This window comes from Anser brachyrhynchus (assembly GCF_964034855.1).
Source record: "Anser brachyrhynchus genome assembly, chromosome: 4".
Lineage (NCBI taxonomy): Eukaryota > Metazoa > Chordata > Aves > Anseriformes > Anatidae > Anser > Anser brachyrhynchus.
In genome coordinates, this window is record NC_137698.1 from 32,572,851 (window position 1) to 32,593,783 (window position 20,933).

Here is a 20,933-nt window from a genome sequence, read left to right on the forward strand (position 1 = left end):
CTTTCCTGTGAATGTCTTTTATATACGGAGCCATGGCAGTGGAGACAAAATCCGGAGTGTAACCCAAATCCTGAAAGAGTTAAAAGCCGTAGCTGTTTGTCATGAGTGAGTCAACCCAAACTCCTTTTATTGGTCAATGGACAAAACAGGGAAGAACAAGTTTTCAAAGCATTTAGTCAGTGCTACAGGAAAAGACTCCAAAATGCCTTTTTACAGCGGGACACTGAAAATACGCGTCCCTCAGATAAAAACAGCAGCTCGCAGGCAAGAAGAGCACAAAAGCAGGCGCCTGGTCTGTTTCAAGCAGCGGATTGGGGTGATTCAGGCTGGGAAAAGAGCTGGGGAGGCAGCTCAGGGCGGCTACTCACGGGGGACCGTGCTCTGGCGGCCGTCAGCAGCGACATGGTGATCTCGGAGAGGTAATCGAAGACGAGGAAATCCAGCTTCCCGCCGTACAGGAGCTGCGGCACTGCCGGGGCAGGGAGGAAGGCGCCGTTACCTCCGCACGGAGGCCACCGGCCCGGGACGGCTGCGGCGCCGTGGCCCAGCGCCCTCCCGCCCGGCTCCCTCCCCGGCTCCCCCCGCCACCCCCGCGGGCAGCCGCCGCCTACCTGCGGCCGCCGTGTCCCCCCAGAAGCCCGAGGCGCAGCCGATGCGCACCGCGGCCCCCGCCGGGGGCTCGCAGCCGCTGCTGCGCCGCCTGCTCCATCGGGGCGGCCGGGCGGCCCGCAGCAGTCGCGGCCCGCGGAGCGCCAGCAGCGCGGCGCAGCTCATGGTGGTGGCGGCGGGCAGGGCTCCGGGCACCGCCCGGCCGCCAGGCCCCGGCCCGCCCCGTGGCCCGCCCCGGCCCGAGGGGCCGGGCTGAGAGAAGCCGGCACCGGGCGGGACCCGGCAGCTGTGGGGCACAGCCTTGAGGAGAGCAGGGGCAGGGTTGTGGTAGCGGCAGCGGAGAGTCAGGCGGCCCCGTTAGGGGGTTTATGAAGCCCTCTCCCCACACACATTAGGGTTGTCACGGCCTCAAAGTTCCTAGTGCCTATGTATTGGTTAAAAAATAAGACTGTGTGTGTGACTTCGTATCGCAGTCCTGACAGGAAGGCTGAATTTCTAGCCAGTGACCGTCGGGTAAATCCCACCAAGCCAGCAAATTCAAGGCACAGGGCCCTCAGAGGCTCCCTGCTTAGGGAGAGCCCACGTCATTTCTCCGATACAGCAAGGACTGTGCCCAAATCCAAAAGTTTTGCATGCAAATCTGGTGTAATAACTGCTAGGCCTGTCCTGACACATACGTTTTGGTTCGAGGTGGTGTCGAGTCATCTCTCGCAAATGAAACACTAAGAAAATCCGGGGTCTTTGGAGAAACACCAAAAAATATGTCATGCGGTGAGACATTAACAATTCCAAGTATATAATGAGTTAGGAGGTAGATTTTCTGATGGAAAAAGCCACGTTAAAAGTACTTAATTAAGTACCTTTGAAAACTGTTGATAAAGCATTCAGTTAGTCTAATTTCTAATTGCAATGAGAGATGATGCAGTTGAGATAGAAAATAATCATGCTGTGATCTTAGGATTTGGTTCTTTATTTAGGGAAGTGCTGTGTTTTCCCATTGCAAAAAGGCAGTAAAGTCACATACCACCTAGCACAAATCTACACAGATACATTTTAAAAAAGACAAGGTGATGAAACACAAACCAACTGTGAAACAACTGGGGTACAGTACAGGGGTGAGCAGTTAGTCTAGAAGATCTCCAGAGACTCCTTCATTTTTGTAATTCCTTACCTTAGTTATTAGGAAGCACCATCTTCTAATTTTCAAATTTCTCACTGCCTAAAAGAATGATGAACAATTACTGTCCTAAATTATTAAACAGACAGAAACAAGGAGAGGCCACAGAGAAAGAAAAATTGGTTCCCTACACATAGAGAAGAACTAATTCTTGAGTATTAAAGTATTTAATTATCACATTGAAAACGTGAACTTGTAAACATCCAAGTAATCACAACAGGGAAAAAAAAATCCCTTGTTACGTATCCATAGCTAACTACAGAGAGCTTTTTCCTAATTACAGCAATGTATATTTATTGTAGCTCGTTAAGTAAAGAAATAAAAATACCAGCTTTACGGCAAGAACCAGAAAGACCACTCTGGTACAAAATGCACAGCCATCAATACAGCCGTAAAGCCAAGCACTCTCTGTAGCTATATTTTAGTGTTGTCCATGTGCATTTCAGTACGGAATACATTCAGTAAGATTCCCACATAATTCCAATGTAGCAAGATGTGGGGCTAACCCCTGGTAAGGTCACCCTAGGTTGCAAGTCTCAGACCCTGCAGTGAAATTTAAATGCAATTTACCTTTGTTGAGACTCCGTAATCAACCAGGAGTGAACGTGCTGCAGTCCTTATTCACTTCTGTCCTTAAACATATGCAAAAAGGAATGCCAGTCACTGACAAACATAATAATTTATAGCCCAAGAATGTCAGTAAAACGGCAAAATCGGTTGGGCCAAGGTTTCACGCTACAGAATCGGATTTCTGGTCGGGGACAGGCTGACCCTACTGACCGAAAGGGACCGAGCGCCCTGCGGCCGGTAGATGGCCGTGTCTGCCCGCAAGCAGAGCCGCTCCCTGCCCCGAGGCCTCGGGGGGAGCGGTCTTGTCCAGCCAGCGTCACCCGTCCTGGGGGGCAAATGGGTGCATTTCTTCCCAGATAAACCTCTGTTCACATTTTTTTTGTTCGCACATTTTACCTGTATCAACATACAAATATCCACACGCACATATATTGGTATAACACTCTTGGGATCTAAAAGGTACTTTATTCTTTCAATTTTGTTTCAGGTATTTTTTCTGGCATGGATTTTGGCAGCAACTGGCTCAGTGATGGGCTGGATTGTGCTTTGCCAAAAGACATTTTAAGGCCCTCACGAATGAATACAAGATTACCATTTCATCAAATTTACATATGAATACTTGCACGTGTGCTTGAGAGAATTAATATGCAACATATATAAGATACTAAAACCCACCTGTCAATGGTTCTGTCAAAAATATGAGGAAAGGATTTAGGTTGTTTCCATTATTTGAAGTGGTGCATTGGAGAAATGAAGGCCACTGTTCTGTTCCTTTCCCCAGTGAATGTATTTTTTTACTCAGGTTAGACTCATTGGCTGTTTAAAAGGGTTGGTAAGGCTCCAACAAATTATCCGTTTTGTTGATGAGAGTAATTTATACACTCCCTGAATTCTCTTCATTTGATTAGACATGATTTTCTTAAAATCAAGATAAAGTCCATGCGGGTGCAGGTTATGCAGGGTAGTATGAAACTACTTCACCCCACATTACCATCACATGGGGTGTCTTAGTTTTGTCATCCAGAAGCAGTTATATGGTGGCACGTTCCTCACATTGGGAACACAGTTGTATCCAGCTGTGGTGGCATGCGTAGTCCTGGAGACTCTGTTCTTCTGTATAATTAACACAGATGAACAAAACTGCATTTTATTGAGGTTTACTGCAGGTTACTGAGACTGTTGGCAGCTGATGATTCTGTGGAGTAATTGGCACCCTCTAGTTTCAACTGAGCTGTTGTCTATCTGTTTATTAACCCTCAATTGTGCTCCTGCAAACAGTCTGTATCCAGAAGAACATGCTTCAGTTCCACTGGTCTGCTACTTGTTGCCACAAAACCTCTTGGTTTTGTTTTGAAATTGACTCCTACTAGCTTATTTCACTATCCTCTGTTTCTCTCAAGAAAAAACAGTCTGAAAAATCACCCTGTGCCACTTATCATTCTGGGGACCCCAGTCTTAGCCCATCTAAATCACCCCTTTTCCCAACTGATGAGTCTCAGCTGACTCACTGTTCCCCATGCTGAACACCTGTGGCCATCTTTGCTGCCCTTCATTGAGCCTTCTCCAGTTTATATATATATATATATATATATATATTCCGTAGGGACCACCACCAGCACAATTTTCAAGGCACCAATGAACCAGGTACACACTGGGGTGTGATGACATTTTCTGGTTTGTTCTGAATTCCTTTCCTCGCAATTCCAGTGGTTTATTTGGGGTTTGGTGCTAATAAGCACTGAAGCAATGTTTCCATAGAGTTACCTACCACATCCCAATGGTCTCTATCATGAGCAGTAACGATCAGTTCAGAGCCCATTGTTTTGCACGTGAGTTTAGGATTGTTTTGATGAAAACAGAGAGAAGTTATTTAGAGGACCCTTTCCATATAGACTTGGGAAACAATGTCCTGTCGTGTTGACATTTTGGCCTTTGTGTGATTAAACAGATTTTGGAAAAAGTTTATTGCTCTTTGAGGACATCAGATGGCACTGTGGGGTTTGTAGTGGAGCTGCCAGTCAGTAACAAGCCTATGTGAAATACATACCTGGAGGTATTAGTAAAATGTCTCTACTTGTAGCCTGGATAGGTGTTGCAGGCTAACACTGATAGATGCCATAGCTCTGTTGCATGGTAAAAAGCCATGTCCATTGGCTCTACTGCTTAATGTACAGCTTTTAAGCACAATATGCATTTTGAATTCCTCTCGTAAATTGTGGGAAGAGAGGGAAAATAACCTGGCTGTATTATTTATTTATTTATTTATTTATTTGTGCTGGAGAAAGATAAAGGTTACAGAGTTAAAAATAAAATAATAAATAAATAAATAAGGAATATCATTATTTTCCTGATCAAATACAGGAAATGTATTTGACTGTATTGACAAATGTAGGTCAGTCTCAGATTCACAATTTCGTTCAGTGGCACTAAATGCTTCCATTTAATTCTATTATGTTAGTGCCATTAACGTTTCAAATTTAGGCCTGTGTTTCCCTCTTTGTAAACAGATTTGTGCATCGGCATGGAGCACAGAGGATGTGTAAAGGAAATGTGAAATTAGTTCTACCATCATCCTGAAGTAATCCTGGAAGTCAGGGCAGACAATGCAGAGTACATTGTTCCAAAGCAAATTAGCTTTTTCTAGGATTTTTTTTTTTTTTTTGGCAGTCAGGCATCCTAAAAAATGACTAAAAAAAGTACAAGCAAAGTATTTCACAGGCCAATTTTTTATTGTGAAACATTACATTTCTTCTACTTTCTGTTAACACCATTGTAAATAAGTTCCTTTCCAAAACAATACTATCAGCAGATACCAATAAATATTTTTCATTGTATAGAGGAGGGTCTATTTAATTTATTGAAGTTCTGTCCTCTCAACTAATTACAAAATATTCAGCAAATATTTGAAGTTATTACTTATCTTTTCCCCACAAATTAGTGGATGTCTTTGTTTAACAAATGGAGTTCATTGCTCTTGCCCTCAAGGTAAAGCATACATTGTAATCTCTCTTTTTCAGTTAGTCTAAAAGCCAACGTTTTCTAACCAAATCAACAGTTGAAAATGATCTCTGTAAATCAGTAAAGGGAGAGGATTTGCAATGTTGCACCTAATACCCCTATTTAAGGCACAAGCTGCTCAAAGCTAAATAACGATGTTTAACTTGTCCCAGCTGATAGTTTGGGGTTTTTAGTATGTTTGGTGGATTTTCAGTATGTTGAAGTATAACATTGTGTTCTGGGATGCAGAAAAACCTCAAGAGTGATAAAGCAAGTAATCATGTAATCTGAACTACATTTTATGTTGCTATATTATGTATAAAAAGTGCTGGAAAAAGATGACCACAATAGCATAAGTCACATGCCAAATGACTTTTAACAAACATCACAGCAGTTTCCCTGCTTAGATTAAATAAATAAATAAATAAATATTTATCATATCATCATTATTTAAGAATATATTCTAAAGTGAGGGAAATTGTCTTTTCCGTATCCATGGTGTGCATGCAGCAAAATATCTTCTGAATTCTTTCCAAAACACTCCAAATGCAACCATAGCTGACATGAAACACGTGGATATTGTATTTGACCTCACTCAGCTTTTAAAGAACCAGAACCCTTTCCAGCCCATATTGGAACAGAAACAGCCTGAATCTGTGCTGGTTTCATAAGTGAAAAGAAATAAAAGCCTTTCCTACACAGAGCAACTGGTAACTAATATTTACTGACTAACCAGTCCTCCAGGTATTTACTTCAGGAAGTGCGAGGAAGAATGACTGCTGCACAGAGTGGACTGTTGAATTGGCAAAAATGTTGCCATTTGCATTTTGCCCAAGATTTAAATATTGAAAGAAAAAGCGAAAAATGACTTACACAACTTTTTTTTTTGTTTTTCATTTTCACTTTTCTATTTGTAAAGCAGTTGGTTTTATAGCATATGAGAAGCATAGCTTTAGTAGTAGATAGCTTTTTAATCACTTCAATTTCTCAGCCTAATTATCACTCCTAGCAAAGGAGATTGTGCCCACTAATCTTCAGAGTTTATTGGCAGTAGTATAAGCAGGGTAGCGCATATTGGTAGTAGGTTGTAGGTTTCATATTTACTTTTGGGGGTTTTCAACACTTCTAAAAATAAATATTTTTACATTTAAGTTTCCATTAAAACAACAACAACAAAAAGATGGAAATGCTAAAATAAATCACTGTAGCATTTCTGAAATTGTATAGATTGATATTTCAAGTTAGACTCTTAAAGTACATGAGTAGGAGTCATAAATTTGGAAAACTGTTGTTTTTCTAAGATGGTCATAAGAATAATCTGATATTCAAGGACTAATTTACAAATACAAGAATATTCTGATTGATATTCCTGAGGGAAAATATGCTGTGAATAACGGGAAGGTGTTGGATACTCTCCATGTGGCTGTTTGACAAAAATACTAATCAACTAATTGAATTGAACAAGACTCTTTTAAATAAATGATTCACTTTTACTATCTGCTTAAAAAAATAAATTGCAAGAAAAGAAGTAAACTGAATTTGAGAACTCCTTTTTCTGCCCATGCTAACATTAATCATTCCTCATTTGTTAGCAAATCAGCAAATAAGTTTACTGGAAAGAAAAAAAACTGGCCAGAAAATCAACACAGCTAACTTATGTTGGGCACGTCTTTGGGTAAAACAAGGTCTCTAACACGTTTGTTTTGTAAAAGGGTCAGCTATTTTGCAGCCAGGACCAACCAAGAGGAAATGGTATGAAAAGGAGGAAAACTATCACATTGCCATTTCACTAAGAACACGTACTGGTTTTGACTTAATGAAAAGTGGGAATAAGTTATTTCAAAACAATGCAACGTGAAACCATAGAACTAAAGAGAATGAAGCAAAGAGATGAAAGGACTAATTATTCAAGGCTACACCATGACCGTGTAATCAGTAAAACAAACAAAGACGTTGTCAGGTTTAAATAGTTACATTTTCTGCTAAGAAGCAAAAGAGTTTAGAACCAGAAATACAACTAGGCAGCTCTTATAAATGCAGTATAGAGATATTTGGTAATCATTAAAGAAATGTTACAAACTGATTCCTTCATGAATGTGGTGAAAATTCAGTTTTCCCATTCCTAGCCCTTTTGTAGTCATAATGATCCTTTTTTTTTCCAAACCCAACTAGCCAGTTATCTGGAGCAGTAAAACTCTGTTTTGTTTTTGTTATCTGAGATATGGGTGACTTTAGCAAAAATTATCATATTATACACTGAAATTATTTCATTACAGCTGTTGTCGTGTGTTAATTCTAAAAAGTTAGGATTTTTTTTTCTCAGAATGAACAAATATATTTCAGTGCCAATGTTGACTGTTATCATCTTTTCTGAGTCCTGAAATTTTTGCCTAGAGATGCAAGACAAATTTTTGCATGTTCTGTTACCAAATATTCTTCCGAAAGAGTTTCCAATATATATGTACTACTATTAGTAACAAAAGGGAAGGGCATGTTCTTTACTCTGTTAAAGGACAAGGGCTACCTGGATTGTGTTATGTGGTTCACATATTGTGTCACAAACATTATGTGCCCACCTGCCCTCGAGAGTACATCTGTGATTGAACCTGACCCAGTTATTGGAGAAAGTTCATACCAGGAACATATTCGTGCTATACAAGCTTAGGAAAGGAGCCCTGGTTGTGCACAGCCACTGAAATTGAACTTCCATCATCCTCTGAATCCCGTGTCATTCTCACACCAGCAAATACAGCAAAGCAAGCTTGAGCAATGTGCAAGCTGTAATGGCAAGGAGAGTCACTGGTAGTTTCCTGAGCTCATGTTAACAGCACTAATAAAGAGATAATAGAAAACACAAGAGCAGTTGACTTTTATCCATTTTTATTTACTCCATTTTCACTATTTAGCAAATAGAACTAGCCACGTAAAAGGTGGAGTCTTGTCCTGAAAATGTATTGAATGAGGCAGAGTACAAACACAATCTCAGAGCTGGTCTCTGTCCCTGGAGAGATAGCACTTTTATCTAGAACGAGCATGTTTCTGCAAACACTTGTTCCAGACTTGTTGCAATAGGAAGGAAAACATTTCTTATCCCAGGATACTGATAGCATTAATACCCCAGCAAGGCAGCTTTGATCAAAGTCATTCAAACAAACTCCCTGAAATGAAGGATAGAGAAGATTCATGCTTCGATTGCCTGTGAGAAATATCACTGGCATCTTCTGCAGCTATGCCACTGCTCAATGTGGCTTTATACCTGCCTCGGTTTTATCATCTGCCAAGTAGGGGGAATGATGTTGAGCCCTTTTTGCAAAGCATGTTCAACTCTGCATAGGGAAAGTACTACATACGGGCAAAATATTCTTAGTATTATTTCACCTTAGGCTATGGGTAGGTGTTGCACACAGTTCACGTAGTTACTGTGGCTTCTACCTATGCTACCTGGGTGACACTTCTGCCAGTCCCCATCCCAAAGCCACGTGTGAATCTGCTTACACTTGTGTTACTAGAAGTAGCTTCTCCAGTCCTTGTTTCACCTTTCTGCCTCCTTTAGGGCCTGGCTGGAACAAAGATAAAGTGGACAAGTAGGAAGCAAGTTCTGCAAACGGGAGGAGTACGAGATGAGTGCAAATTCTGGGAATCCACCTCAAACCACTACCCCACCTCTTCCCGCTACCTCACGGAGCCCGCCCCCAGCTCCAGCCTGCTCCCTTAAACCGCTGCGGCCGGGTGCTGAGCCAAAACTGGCTGCCGATAAAGGTGCTGCTACCTCGGGCACTGGGCTGAACGCTTTCGGCTGGCAGCACACGGTGGGGCAGGCACGATGGGGCTGAAGCCAGGCAGATGGACACCACTGGGGTATCTCCTCTCCTTGCTCTTCTCTACCAGCCTGGCGGTAAGTGGAGAGGCAGAGTGTTAGAAAATGTGTCAGCGCTGAAAGTGCTGCTGGAGAAAATTCACTGAAAATGATCTTGTTTCTTCTCTTCAGTACCTTCCCACCAGAGAAAACTGCTGCATATTAGATGAACGATTTGTAAGTACATGAACAATTTCCTTTTATATTAAGAGTCTAAACAAAGCCTTCCTACACTGATTATTAACTGCCATTATCTTTTGTAGCTTCATTAGATCCTCATTGTTATTTTCAATACTTATTAAACTGGCTGTGGTTAAACCCGTTGTTGATTAGTAGCTATAAACATATGTTGAAAAAGGCAGCTGCGCTGCTGATAAAAGCATTTTAGAAGACGCTATAAGTAACAGCATGCACTGTTTTCTTTCTAAGTGTGCACGTATACACAGTGTGAAACTAAACTGTCTCTGTAAATTTAAACACCACAGACAGTGGCAAATGCCTACCCCTTTTTTACCCACAGTCATTTGTACAAACCATGACTTAGAGCTCTCCTGCCCAAATATTCTGCTGTCCTTTTTTTGCTCCTGAAACATTATAATTTATTATTCTTTCCTCTTTAGGGTAGCTACTGCCCAACAACCTGTGGCATTGCAGATTTCTTTAACAAATATCGTCTCACTACGGATAACGAACTGCTGGAAATTGAGAGAATTTTGCAGCAAGTTACTAACTCCACAGGAAAAGTAGATTATTTGATTCAACACATCAAAACCCTCTATCCTCCAGATAAGCAGCCACAACAACGTGAGAATATAAAAATAACTACACAATTGAAAAATATTATGTCAATTGTTTTTCTAATTTGCCTAACTGCAATTATTTTATCCATTTGTCTGTTTTAGAGTCAGTTGAGGGTTTGACTCAGAAGTCCAAGAAAATAATTGAAGAAATTATCAGATATGAAAACACTATTTTGTCTCATGAAAGTACTATACAGTAGGTATCTCCCACCTTTTATATCACTTGACAGTCCAAATAATTTTCTTTCTCTACTTTTATCAACTGCAATTAAGGCTTCTTCAGAAAGGGTTTTTGTGCTTATGTGCACCACTATGCCCACACTGTCATTACTAGCTCCCTAGCAAGATACATTAGGATCATAAGGGTCTGATAGTACATTCTTTGGTCATCTGCGTAATCTATTAATTGTGCATGAAGTGCAAGATAAGAATGTCATGAAGCCTGGCAATGTTTTTATGTTTCTTTTGCTGTGCCAACTATTTCTAACTTTTTTTTTTTCATTGGCTTGGGAGAATTTATTAATATCGTTTGCTTTGTAATGCAGAGTGTATGGAATATTTGTACAGTCATTCACTCTGGCTAGTTTTTCTGCATATATCCTAGAATATCAGCTCAGTTCCACAGACATAAATCACAAGTAATTATAAAATCAATGGTAGTCTTTTGTAAGCTGATGTTGAAAATATAAATGAAAACACCATTAACTTGGCTAAAACTTGAGGATATGTTTTTTGACCTGAATGTAGCAAAATCTCTGCACCTGTAACACTATATCAAATATGGCTTAGGCACACTGACTATTGCAGTAGTTTATTTACATAATTTATGTTTTACAAATGTGCCCACAATTAAGGAAGAATAATTTATCATTTACTAATGAGAACGAAGAAAAACATTCCATAGCATTACAGTCATGCATGAATTGCTGATTTGAGTTTTGCTGATTAGAGGCAAGTCAAGTTTTGCATAAGATTAAGTTTATGGTTTCCCATTTTGGCTAGTTTCCTAACTTTAAATATCAGTGCTAAGAGAGTCTTCCCCTTTTGCAGGGATGTATGTTGCAGCATACTACATCAGTCAGGCATGTGTGCAGAGAAATGTGTATTACTGTCAATAAGAAACACCTGAAGCAACGAGGCATTTTTATGTTTCCAGACAGTTGACAGACGCACATATAACGAACACCAACAGGATCGTGCAACTGAAACAGAAGATTGCTCAGCTTGAGTCAAGCTGTCAGGAACCATGCAGAGATACTGCTGAAATACAGGAGACGACCGGAAGAGGTGCACAAAATGCTTCTTGTATGGTAGAGGGTTAATTCAGTTGCGTGTATTGCCAGTTGGCATCACAGCAATGAAGTATACGTAGTCTTAAGGGACATAGATTTTTACAAAGATATGTAAGATTGCAAGTTCTGAAGTCAGTGTTTGGAACAATTTAAGTACTGGGTAGATGCTCTGCAAGAAGGACATTCAAATGGAACAGAGGTCTCACTTGCCCCTTTGGCCTTTTTGACCAAAATATGATTATCCCAAAACGTATGTCATCAGTGACAGAAGGAGAGTTGCTGTGGACAGAGTGCAAACAGAAGATAACTCATTATGACATTTCTACTGAGTCATATGAAAAAATTTAGCTCCAGAAGTGCTGTTTTTGTTGTTGTAGAAACTAATGCAATGACTATATTTTACATTTAAGTTGCTTAAACTCCATGGAAGACCAAAGTCGTTCTCGTCTTATACAAGTCCTGTGACCTTCAGTGAGTTTTTTATGGCAGTGACAAGTATGTAGACTAAATAGTGAACTTTGCAACAGTATTTAGATGAGTTGTATTTTTTGCACTAAGAAAGTTGCAATATCAAATAGATGTGAGGATAGAACTGCAGCTAGATTAATAACAATCCTTTTAATATATGCTTATTTCAGATTGTCAAGATATTGCAAATAAAGGTGCCAGAAGAAGTGGTCTTTACTTCATCAAGCCTCAAAATGCTAAGCAATCATTCCTAGTCTACTGTGAGATTGACTCATATGGCAACGGCTGGACAGTATTACAGAGGGTATGCCACTTATGTGTTATTACCATAAGCAAGCTTACTGCATCAGCACAGTTTTTATTTGCTTACATAAAATATATCACATTTTGGTTGATTTTTTTAAATATATTTTTCCAGAGATTGGATGGAAGTGAGGATTTCAGAAGAAATTGGGTTCAGTACAAGGAAGGATTTGGACATCTGTCTCCAGATGACACCACTGAGTTCTGGCTGGGCAACGAAAAGATTCATTTAATAACTACACAGTCCACTCTGCCATACACCCTGCGAATAGACCTGGAGGACTGGACTGGCAAAAAAAGGTATTTTCTCATGAAGCTTCTGAAAATGACAGCTTAAAGCTTACTGCTCCCACTGTTGTGTCGGGTTGTACATACTTTTGAAAAAATTATGGTGCTGTTAGGTCTACTAACATGCATAGGACACTGTATAGGCTCCTGAACTCACAAGTGTGATGCCAGCCCCTACGTGTGTCTGCCTGAAGGCCGCACACAAGCAGCCCTAGTTGATTTGGCAGAATAGATCTGTTTCTTCCTCCGTCTGAGAAATTCTTTATGACCATAGTATGCCTAAGCAGTAGGGGATACATATAGGGATACATATATGTGTGTATATGTGTAATGTAGGTCTTCTATACATCACTGAAGACTAGGAGTCAGAAAACACATCTAATGCTGGAGCATAAAAGTTGTTTCTGTATTTTTCGTTTGAGCACATACTGGGAATGCAACATGCTTACATTCACCATTATCCTCTGTTAACAGCACTGCTGACTATGCTGTATTCAAAGTGGGAACTGAACAAGACAAGTACAGATTGACCTATGCATACTTTATTGGTGGTGAAGCTGGAGATGCCTTTGATGGCTTTGATTTTGGAGATGATCCAAGTGACAAATCCTATACCTTCCATAATGGCATGCGATTCAGTACCTATGATAATGACAATGATAACTTTGAGGGCAACTGTGCTGAGCAAGATGGATCTGGATGGTGGATGAACAGATGTCATGCTGGCCACCTGAATGGCAAATATTATATAGGTAAAATATCTTCTAAATACCTACTTTCAGATATCTTCTAAATACCTACTTTCATGTGGAAAAAAGTAACCAAGGACAATACATTTCAATGACAAAAAGAAAAAAAAGTCACTTTCATTGAGTATATTTTGCCATCTGTTTTTTCCAAACTATACATAGCCCATTTTTTTCAATAATTGTTAATATTAACGCCAGCAGTAGAAACTTCTGGCAGCTCTCCAGCCCAAAGTGGAAGTATCAGTCCTAAGAGAAGTAAACTGGGGGTCAGGGGCAGTGAATGCATACTGTTAGTATGCCTAGGGATATCATAGAATTGTTAGTACCACAAATATGTATGGGATGGGCACATTAATTATTTTAGAAACAACTAAATATTTTGTGCCAACTGATATTTTTAGATGGCGTGTACACATCTCAAGATTCTGATCCAGCTGGATATGACAATGGCATTATCTGGGCAACCTGGCGTGACCGGTGGTACTCCATGAAGAAAACAGCAATGAAAATCATCCCATTCAACAGACTCTCAATAGATGGACAGCAACACTCAGGCGGCACCAAGCAGGTTCGACCTCAGGAGAGAGGAGATGTTTAAAATGAAAACAGAACATAGTTATCATTTCAAGTACAGAGCACGGACAGCTGAAGTGTTAAGCCCTCTGCATCTTAGGCGCATCAGCTTTGTTTACCATTTTGTCACTGAAATATTTGTGTTTTGATTTTAGTATACCTTCTACTTTAATGTTTCTTTTAACAGATAGATAAGTGATTGGTCTCATGATCAGAAATAATTCCTTGCCACCATTTACTTTGAAGGCTATGTTTTAAACTTCCAGCTAGTGTCATAGAATCATTACAGTTGGAAAAGGCCTTCAAGATCATCTGGTCCACCTACCAGCAATATCACCCACTAAACCATGTCCCTACGTACCATGTCCAACCTTTCCTTAAACACCCCCAGGGACAGTGACTCCACCACCTCCCCGGGAAACCCGTTCCAATGCCTAGCTACTCTTTCTGAGAAGAATTTTTTTCTAATTTCCAACCTGAACCTCCCCAGAGCAACTTGAATGCATTCCCTCTTGTCCTGTCTCTAGTTATCTGTGAGAAGAGGCCAACCCCCAGCTTCCCACACCTTCCTTTCAGGTAGTTGTAGAGAGCAACAAGGTCTCCCCTGAGCCTCCTCTTCTCCAGACTAAACAACCCCAGTTCCCTCAGCCACTCCTCACAGGACTTGTGCTCCAGGCCCTTCACCAGCTTTGTAACCCTTCTCTGGACATGCTCCAGAGCCTTGATGTTCTTCTTGTAGTGAGGGGCCCAAAGCTGAACACAGGACTCAAGGTGCGGCCTCACCAGAGCTGAGTACAGGGGGATGATCACCTCCCTGGTCCTGCTGTCCACACTATTCCTGATACAAGCCAGGATGCCATTGGCCTTTTTGGCCACCTGGGCACACTGCTGGCTCATGTTGCACTGTCAACATGCCATTGTAGCCTTATGTACTTCTTTCTTAGAAGAACATTAAAATGCTGTCTTTTTTTTCTGTTGTAGGTTGGAGACGCATAAAGGGACAATTTAGCAAAGACTGATATGGACAGGGAAAATAAATCTTTCATCTGTGAGACACTGAACTTATCTCACCTTCCACAGTTTGGAAGTCAACTTTGTAAAAAGCTGTTGGCTGTAAAATGCTCAAACGTTTTCCTTGAGCAGTGCTTACTTCTTATGTGGTTATTTTTTCTGTACAAATTCTCAATAAATTTTTGATTACTACAAAAATGCTGAGCTTACTGTTTGTGCTCTACTGTTGGCCAAACAAAACAAAGTAAACACTATAATGCTTGGAAGGTTACTCTGATCAAATCTGTTTGGTTCAGTCATTCCTGAATTGCACACCAGAAATTTCTGCTGTTTGCTTAGAAGTGTGTGTTGGAGCTATTTCTTCATAAAATGTGGTTTGTTTCCAAGAGTCTTCATTTTGTTTTCTGATGAAATTGTTGATTTGTGACACAGATCAAAGTACACAGCAAATTGAAAGGGACCTAGTTTGCTGCTAAAGGCCATTTAACTGAACCTACCACAAAGTAATGAATACGTTTTCAACCAGGATGTGTTCGGAGGTATACTAGCAATAATAAAGATATTTTATTCCAGAACATACATATTAACAAGTTTCCCAAATATTATTCAGAATAGAAGTTTGGTTTTCTATATAGCACACACTACCACACTGTACAATGATTATTCCTGAATGCCATTGTAAAACTATTGTTCCTGAATACCCTATCCATAAGCATTTTAAATGATTCTAATGTATATAGCATGATTTTCAGACCAAAGATGTTAAAAATTGCAGTAGAAAATAATTACATTTTAGTTGCATTTGCTTTTCCTAGATACAGTAATAATTTTCCAGCAATCCACACTACCAATCCAACAGCACAGATCAAGAACAGCAAAGAGTTGGTTGGAGATGCTGTCTGAATGTACTCATTCAGAATATTTGATGAGTATTTCTGGGTAAGGGATTAATTATCAAATCAGATTAGGTTTGTGGATAAATTGCTCAACAAAAAATATATTCAGGCTAGAATACAAATATAGATACATATCAGGTTGATATATGAAGAAATGCTTCCTGGTCTTTCCTTTTAGCTACCATTGAGCAGCCAGAAGTTCACCCGATATTTCTGAATAGCACATTCAAATAGTTTATTTTAAAGACAGAGAAGTGTAAGAGGAAGGCAGGTTTTTCAGGAGTAGGTCAGAAGAAGCCATTGCTAGCATAGTGTCAACATGGGGTTAACAGCTCTTTGGGATGAGAGACCACCCCTCCTCACCACTGAACCAGTACATTTGCATGGCTCTGTTGCATCCATGCAACCAGCTGTGGTTTGCAGCCCAGCTCCAGTCTTGACACACAATTCCTCACCAAGCAAAGCAGTTTTCCTGAATGTTTTGTGCAGTGAGGCCTCTCCCGTGGTTCCTCATGTGGTACATGCAGAGAGACCTGTGGGAAGGATGCAAGCTGGGAGCTGGCCAGCCCAGCCTGATCCTGGTTTGACAAACAGCCTCTTGAGTGGCATTGGCCAAGTCACTTTCACTTTCTGTTTTCAGTTTATCCCATGTATGGGAAAAGGGTTGTTAAACAATCTTAAAGCCCCACCTATGACATCTGTAGCCACATTCCTCTAGGTCTGAACTGTGGTTTGCTCCTCCCAGTCTAGCTTTTTGGTTGCAATGACTTATTTGATGAGAATCTGCTGTAACTGCACACATTTCATTGCCGTAAATTGGCATTTTATGGGTTGCTCACATGAGCTAATATTGGCTCATTCTACCAGTTGATTTGTTGATTGGTGTCCTAAAGTCTCAAGAATAATTTTGAACCTCTATGGAGAGGACCATCTGCTCGCTCCAGAAGTCTGTCAGGTCACAGCTGTTGAATCCAAGAAGCCTAATGATTCACTGAAGTCCTCTGACAGTGCTCAAAAGGGAGTCTGCCAGATCCCAATCTGCAGCTATACCCCATGGGCTCTGAAAGAAGACTGGCAAGATTCATGCCTTTTGGAGATCCTTCCTATTGTTTCCAACCATTTAGCTATCAGAAAGGGGCCTGAACAGATCCATCTCTTCTAACTCTTAGAGAGAGAATAATACTCTCTAGTTGTGTTTTGGTGTTTGTTGGTGGTTTTTGTTTGTTTGTTTTTGTTTTTGTTTTGTTTTGTTTTTCAAGTAAATATATTGTACTTTGACTTAATGCCCCCATTTTGTATTCTAAAAGATCTTATTTCTCCTTTCTAAATCAGTCTATAATTGCGGCCTTCAGAGCATAGACAGTATAATATATTTATATATTTATATTTATATTTATTTTATATTTAGGCTAACCTATCCTCGTCTGAGTTTATGAGTTCATAATAGGGTTTGAGTGCTACACTGTTTGCCTTCCTTTGATCCCTGTGATCAATCCAAAGGAAAAAAACAAAATAGGAAGGGATAGAGGTGTAGTGAGGCAAATAAGGTGGACAGACTGAAGGACTTTTGTAAGGAAACTAGGACTAAGAGGGCAGAGAGAAGGTACTTACTACCATTGGCTGTCCAGCCAGTAGGAGCAGGGAAGAAGACAGACTGGAGGAAGAGGGTGGTGCAAATTCAGAAACACGAACACTGACTTGCAAGCTGAAGTGAAGCTGAGGCCCCAGCAATGTTGACTTGGGGGAAACATGGGACCAGACGCAGGGACTGGCTAGTAACAAATCCAAGAGAGATGAATAGGCTGAGGAAAATGTGAAGAGCAAGTGGAGCTCAGAGCTGGGGCTGGAGGGAAATTGTATCTAAGACAAAATTTCCAGAGGAGGGACAGGAAGAAGTGGATAAGAGGAGGATAAGGCACCTCCTGGAAACTTGTGGTGGGGATTGGTGATAAAACAGGAGACAGAGGCAATGATGGGAAAATGAGAGCTGGTAGACACTAAGTTGAACATGAGTCAGTGATGTGTCCTTGCCACTAAGAAGGCTAACAATATTCTTGGCTGCATTAGGCAAAGTATTGCCAGCAGGTCAAGGGAGGTGATCTTTTCCCTCTACTCAGCATTGGCGAGGCTGCACCTGGAGTGCTGTGTCCCGTGCTGGGCCCCCAGTACAAGAGAGACTTGGACATACTGGAAAGAGTGCAACAGAGGGCTACTGAGATGATCAAGGGACTGGAGCACCTCTCCTGTGAGGAGAGGCTGAGAGAATTAGGACTGTTCAGCCTGGAGAAAAGGAGGCTCAGGGGAAATCTTATCAATGTCTATAAATACCTGAAGGGAGGGTGCAAAAAAGACAGAGCCAGGCTCTTTTCAGTGGCACCAGTGCCAGGACAAGAGGCAGCGGGCACAAACTTCTTTCCTGTACAGGTGATGGAGCACTGGCACAGGCTGCCCAGAGAGGTGGTGGAGTCTCCTCATTGGAGATCTCCAAAAGCCACCTGGACATGGTCCTGGGCACCCTGCTCTGGGTGGCCCTGCTGGAGCAGGGGTTGGACCAGGTGGACCCAGAGGTCCCTGCCAACCTCAGCCATGCTGTGATTCTCTGATTCAGAGCTGGCTCACAGCCAGGGCACACAACGCAGAACTAAATCCCGGACTCCCCAACTATTGTCGTGGCAGCCTGCCAAGAACAGGGCAGCCGAATCACTAAACTACACTTCTGTCCTTTGATCATGAATTAAAGTTAAATCCAAAGTTTATTTAGCTCTTAGCCTTTAGCCTTCTCAAACAAACAGACAGAGAAGTGACTGGATGATTGCAACAAGAAAGCAAAGGTACAGGCTGAAGGTCAGGCCCAGATTCAGCCCTCAACTGGAAAGCCTGAGGAACTCCTCCTTTTCCCCAGCTTCGCATATGAAGCAGGAAAGCCCTCTTAGCTTACCTAATGTTTATGATCAGTTATCAGCTTTTTTTTTTCTTTTTCTTTTTTTTTTTTTTTTTTTTTTCCCAGCCTGTCTAGCCTTGTTGGCTGGGTTTTACTTGAACCAGAGCTTAAGTTTTTTTGTGTTTGAAGGTGACCAGAGAACTGCACCCTCCATCAGAGTCAGAGGAAAGCTGGCTCATACTACTGCAATGTCCAGTCTTACACTGGTAGTGTACGTGCATCACACCATTAGCAAATTTTCTTACCCTCTGTTACTATGGTTGAAAAGGCAAAAATCCTTCTACTTGATGTGCTCACATTGCAAGAACCTGGACATGAAGAGAATGGTATGCATTTCCTGTTTCTTCAACACATTTTGTTTTGAAGGCCTATTAAATTACAAAAATAATATTCAGAGAGTATTGAAGATCACAAAATCAAGCTCTTGCAAGTTAGGAAAAACAAGAACTAATGTGACACATCACATCTGAATTACGCTTACATATTCATTATGATACAGTCCTAAAGATACTATCACCCAGTGTTTTTTAGTGTTTGTTTTGTTTTGTTTTGTTTTTCCCATTACATTATTTGCCTAATTAGTGCTGAGCATGGGAACTGGTTGCAAGAAGAATGAAGGACAATTTGTTTGTTGCTGAGGTTGTAATAAATGTAGTGAGCAAGACCAGACTGGGTACAGTCATCTCTTACAGCCGATACTCTGCAAAATTAGGTACTATTCCTGACCTCTTCATCTCATTCCCATGGGACCACAGGCAAGTCACTCAGGGATCTTAGAGCTGGCTGCTGGATGTTCCTCCGGAGCCCCAGTGCTAAGCGGAGAGCTGCAGCTGAGGTCAGAGGGGTCTGCACATACAGTGTATTCTAAAAACTCAGTGTAACAAAAAAGATCCCCAAACCTAAGAACTACTTTTGGACTTAACCTTCTCACCTGGCTTCTGCAGCTGTGAAATGGAGAATGTGGTGCCTCACAAATGAGTGCTGGTAAAGCACTGGGATAGTTGAGTGATGAGCACCATAGGAAAATCCTTGAGGTTTAAGTCTTCAGAAAAGAACATACAGCTTTGGGCAGCACTGTACACACTAAACATGATCAGGAGAAGGGAGAATCACAGGTGATCCAGCAGTACAGCCAAGTACATGTTTGTACACACAAGGAGGGCATGTGGAGGTGTATATGCAATTCTTGTGTTCCTGAGCATGGAGGGCATCAAGCCATGGTCTTTGAGCAGAGTTTGGGGTCTATCAAGTACGCTAAATTAGAGCTCATTAGCTTGAGTGGGGGACTGTCTGTGGACCCAAGTATATTTTGCATGTAGTTCATTTTACTCTGTTCTTTGAAATAACTTATCGCAATGCTACAAGTCTTTTTGTTATCATGATCTTTCCCTCCCTCAAGCATGTTACTCTTTTCTGAGCTTTTTGTAATTCCTTAAGATTCTTATAATTCTTTCACAGTACTGTTACACCAGAGTGAACACAACTGTGTAGGACTTGGAGTGGGGAGGAGTCATCAGTCTTGCCACTGCTGAATTTAGCAATGGAGAATTTATGTAAGTATATTATGTGCTTTGAGTTCAGGAGCTGCCTTATGGACATTTATCAACCAAACAACACAGCCATGGCTGGCTGATCTTCAATCTGAGCAAAGGTAACATGGGGTCTGTCTGGACTTCTGTGGCTGAAGTTAGTTGGGTTGTTCTGTTTCTGAAATTAGAATGTGTTTCTTGCATCATAGCATTACTGGCACTGCATGGGATTCAACAGAAGTCTTTACAAAACAGCCTGCAGGGAATTGAAATAAACAAACAGTCTTGTTTCGGGTTATGCATGCACAGGTAAGATTAAGTCTTAAATGTAATAGAACCCCTTTGTCATTTGCAAAGCCAGATTCTGGTGGTATAGGTGTAAATCAGTGGCATAAATCAATGTAGCATCATCTTACTGAACTGTTATGTTTCCTGCTACCTGAGAATATGACTCAGTAATATTGGTATACGATCTATTTAAGTTTAAGAGGGTTTTCCTGGGTAAGGGAAACGTGCAATGCAAAGCCAGAAATAGGAGAAAACAAAGGGTCCAATTCAACTTCAATGAACTTTACATGGAGAGCGACAAAGACTTCTGAAGACAGAACAAGAGGAAAAGCAGAGGAAAGGAGGATAAGAGAAAACTAAAGAGGCTGTTCCAATGGATCCAAAGCTACAATCAGCTATTTTTAGTTAAAAATGTACGGTGTCAGAATCAGGCTTAAACATGCCTCTGTGGTGCAGAGTATGATAAGCAGCCTGTAGTTGGCGGAGAGTTTTGTGAATGTCATGTTATTTAAAAAAAAAAAAAAAAAAGAGAGTGTTTTATTCTTTCAACTGATTAAGCTGACATTTGCCCAAGCAAAGATTTTCT

The 20,933-nt window shown here is 41.0% G+C and overlaps 2 protein-coding genes across 2 annotated transcripts in view; one reads left to right on the top strand and one right to left on the bottom strand.

Annotated features, from left to right (window-relative positions):
* Positions 1 to 964, bottom strand: part of LOC308194778 (uncharacterized protein) — a 62,064-nt gene extending 61,100 nt beyond the window's left edge. The window contains exons 1-3 of the mRNA XM_080591093.1: positions 612 to 964; positions 369 to 469; positions 1 to 70 (exon numbers count right to left, since the gene is read on the bottom strand). Of these exons, the coding sequence (XP_080447219.1) occupies positions 1 to 70; positions 369 to 469; positions 612 to 774 (334 nt within the window). The 5' untranslated portion in view covers positions 775 to 964. The remainder of the gene's footprint in view (positions 71 to 368; positions 470 to 611) is intronic.
* Positions 965 to 9,082: 8,118 nt separating this feature from the next.
* Positions 9,083 to 14,891, top strand: FGG (fibrinogen gamma chain). The gene is made up of 10 exons (XM_080588849.1): positions 9,083 to 9,248; positions 9,342 to 9,386; positions 9,830 to 10,013; positions 10,112 to 10,205; positions 11,166 to 11,296; positions 11,940 to 12,073; positions 12,188 to 12,372; positions 12,835 to 13,112; positions 13,511 to 13,677; positions 14,664 to 14,891. The coding sequence occupies exons 1-10, from the start codon at positions 9,177 to 9,179 to the stop codon at positions 14,676 to 14,678; spliced, it is 1,305 nt and encodes a 434-aa protein (XP_080444975.1). The 5' UTR covers positions 9,083 to 9,176; the 3' UTR covers positions 14,679 to 14,891.
* The last annotated feature ends 6,042 nt before the right edge of the window (positions 14,892 to 20,933 follow it).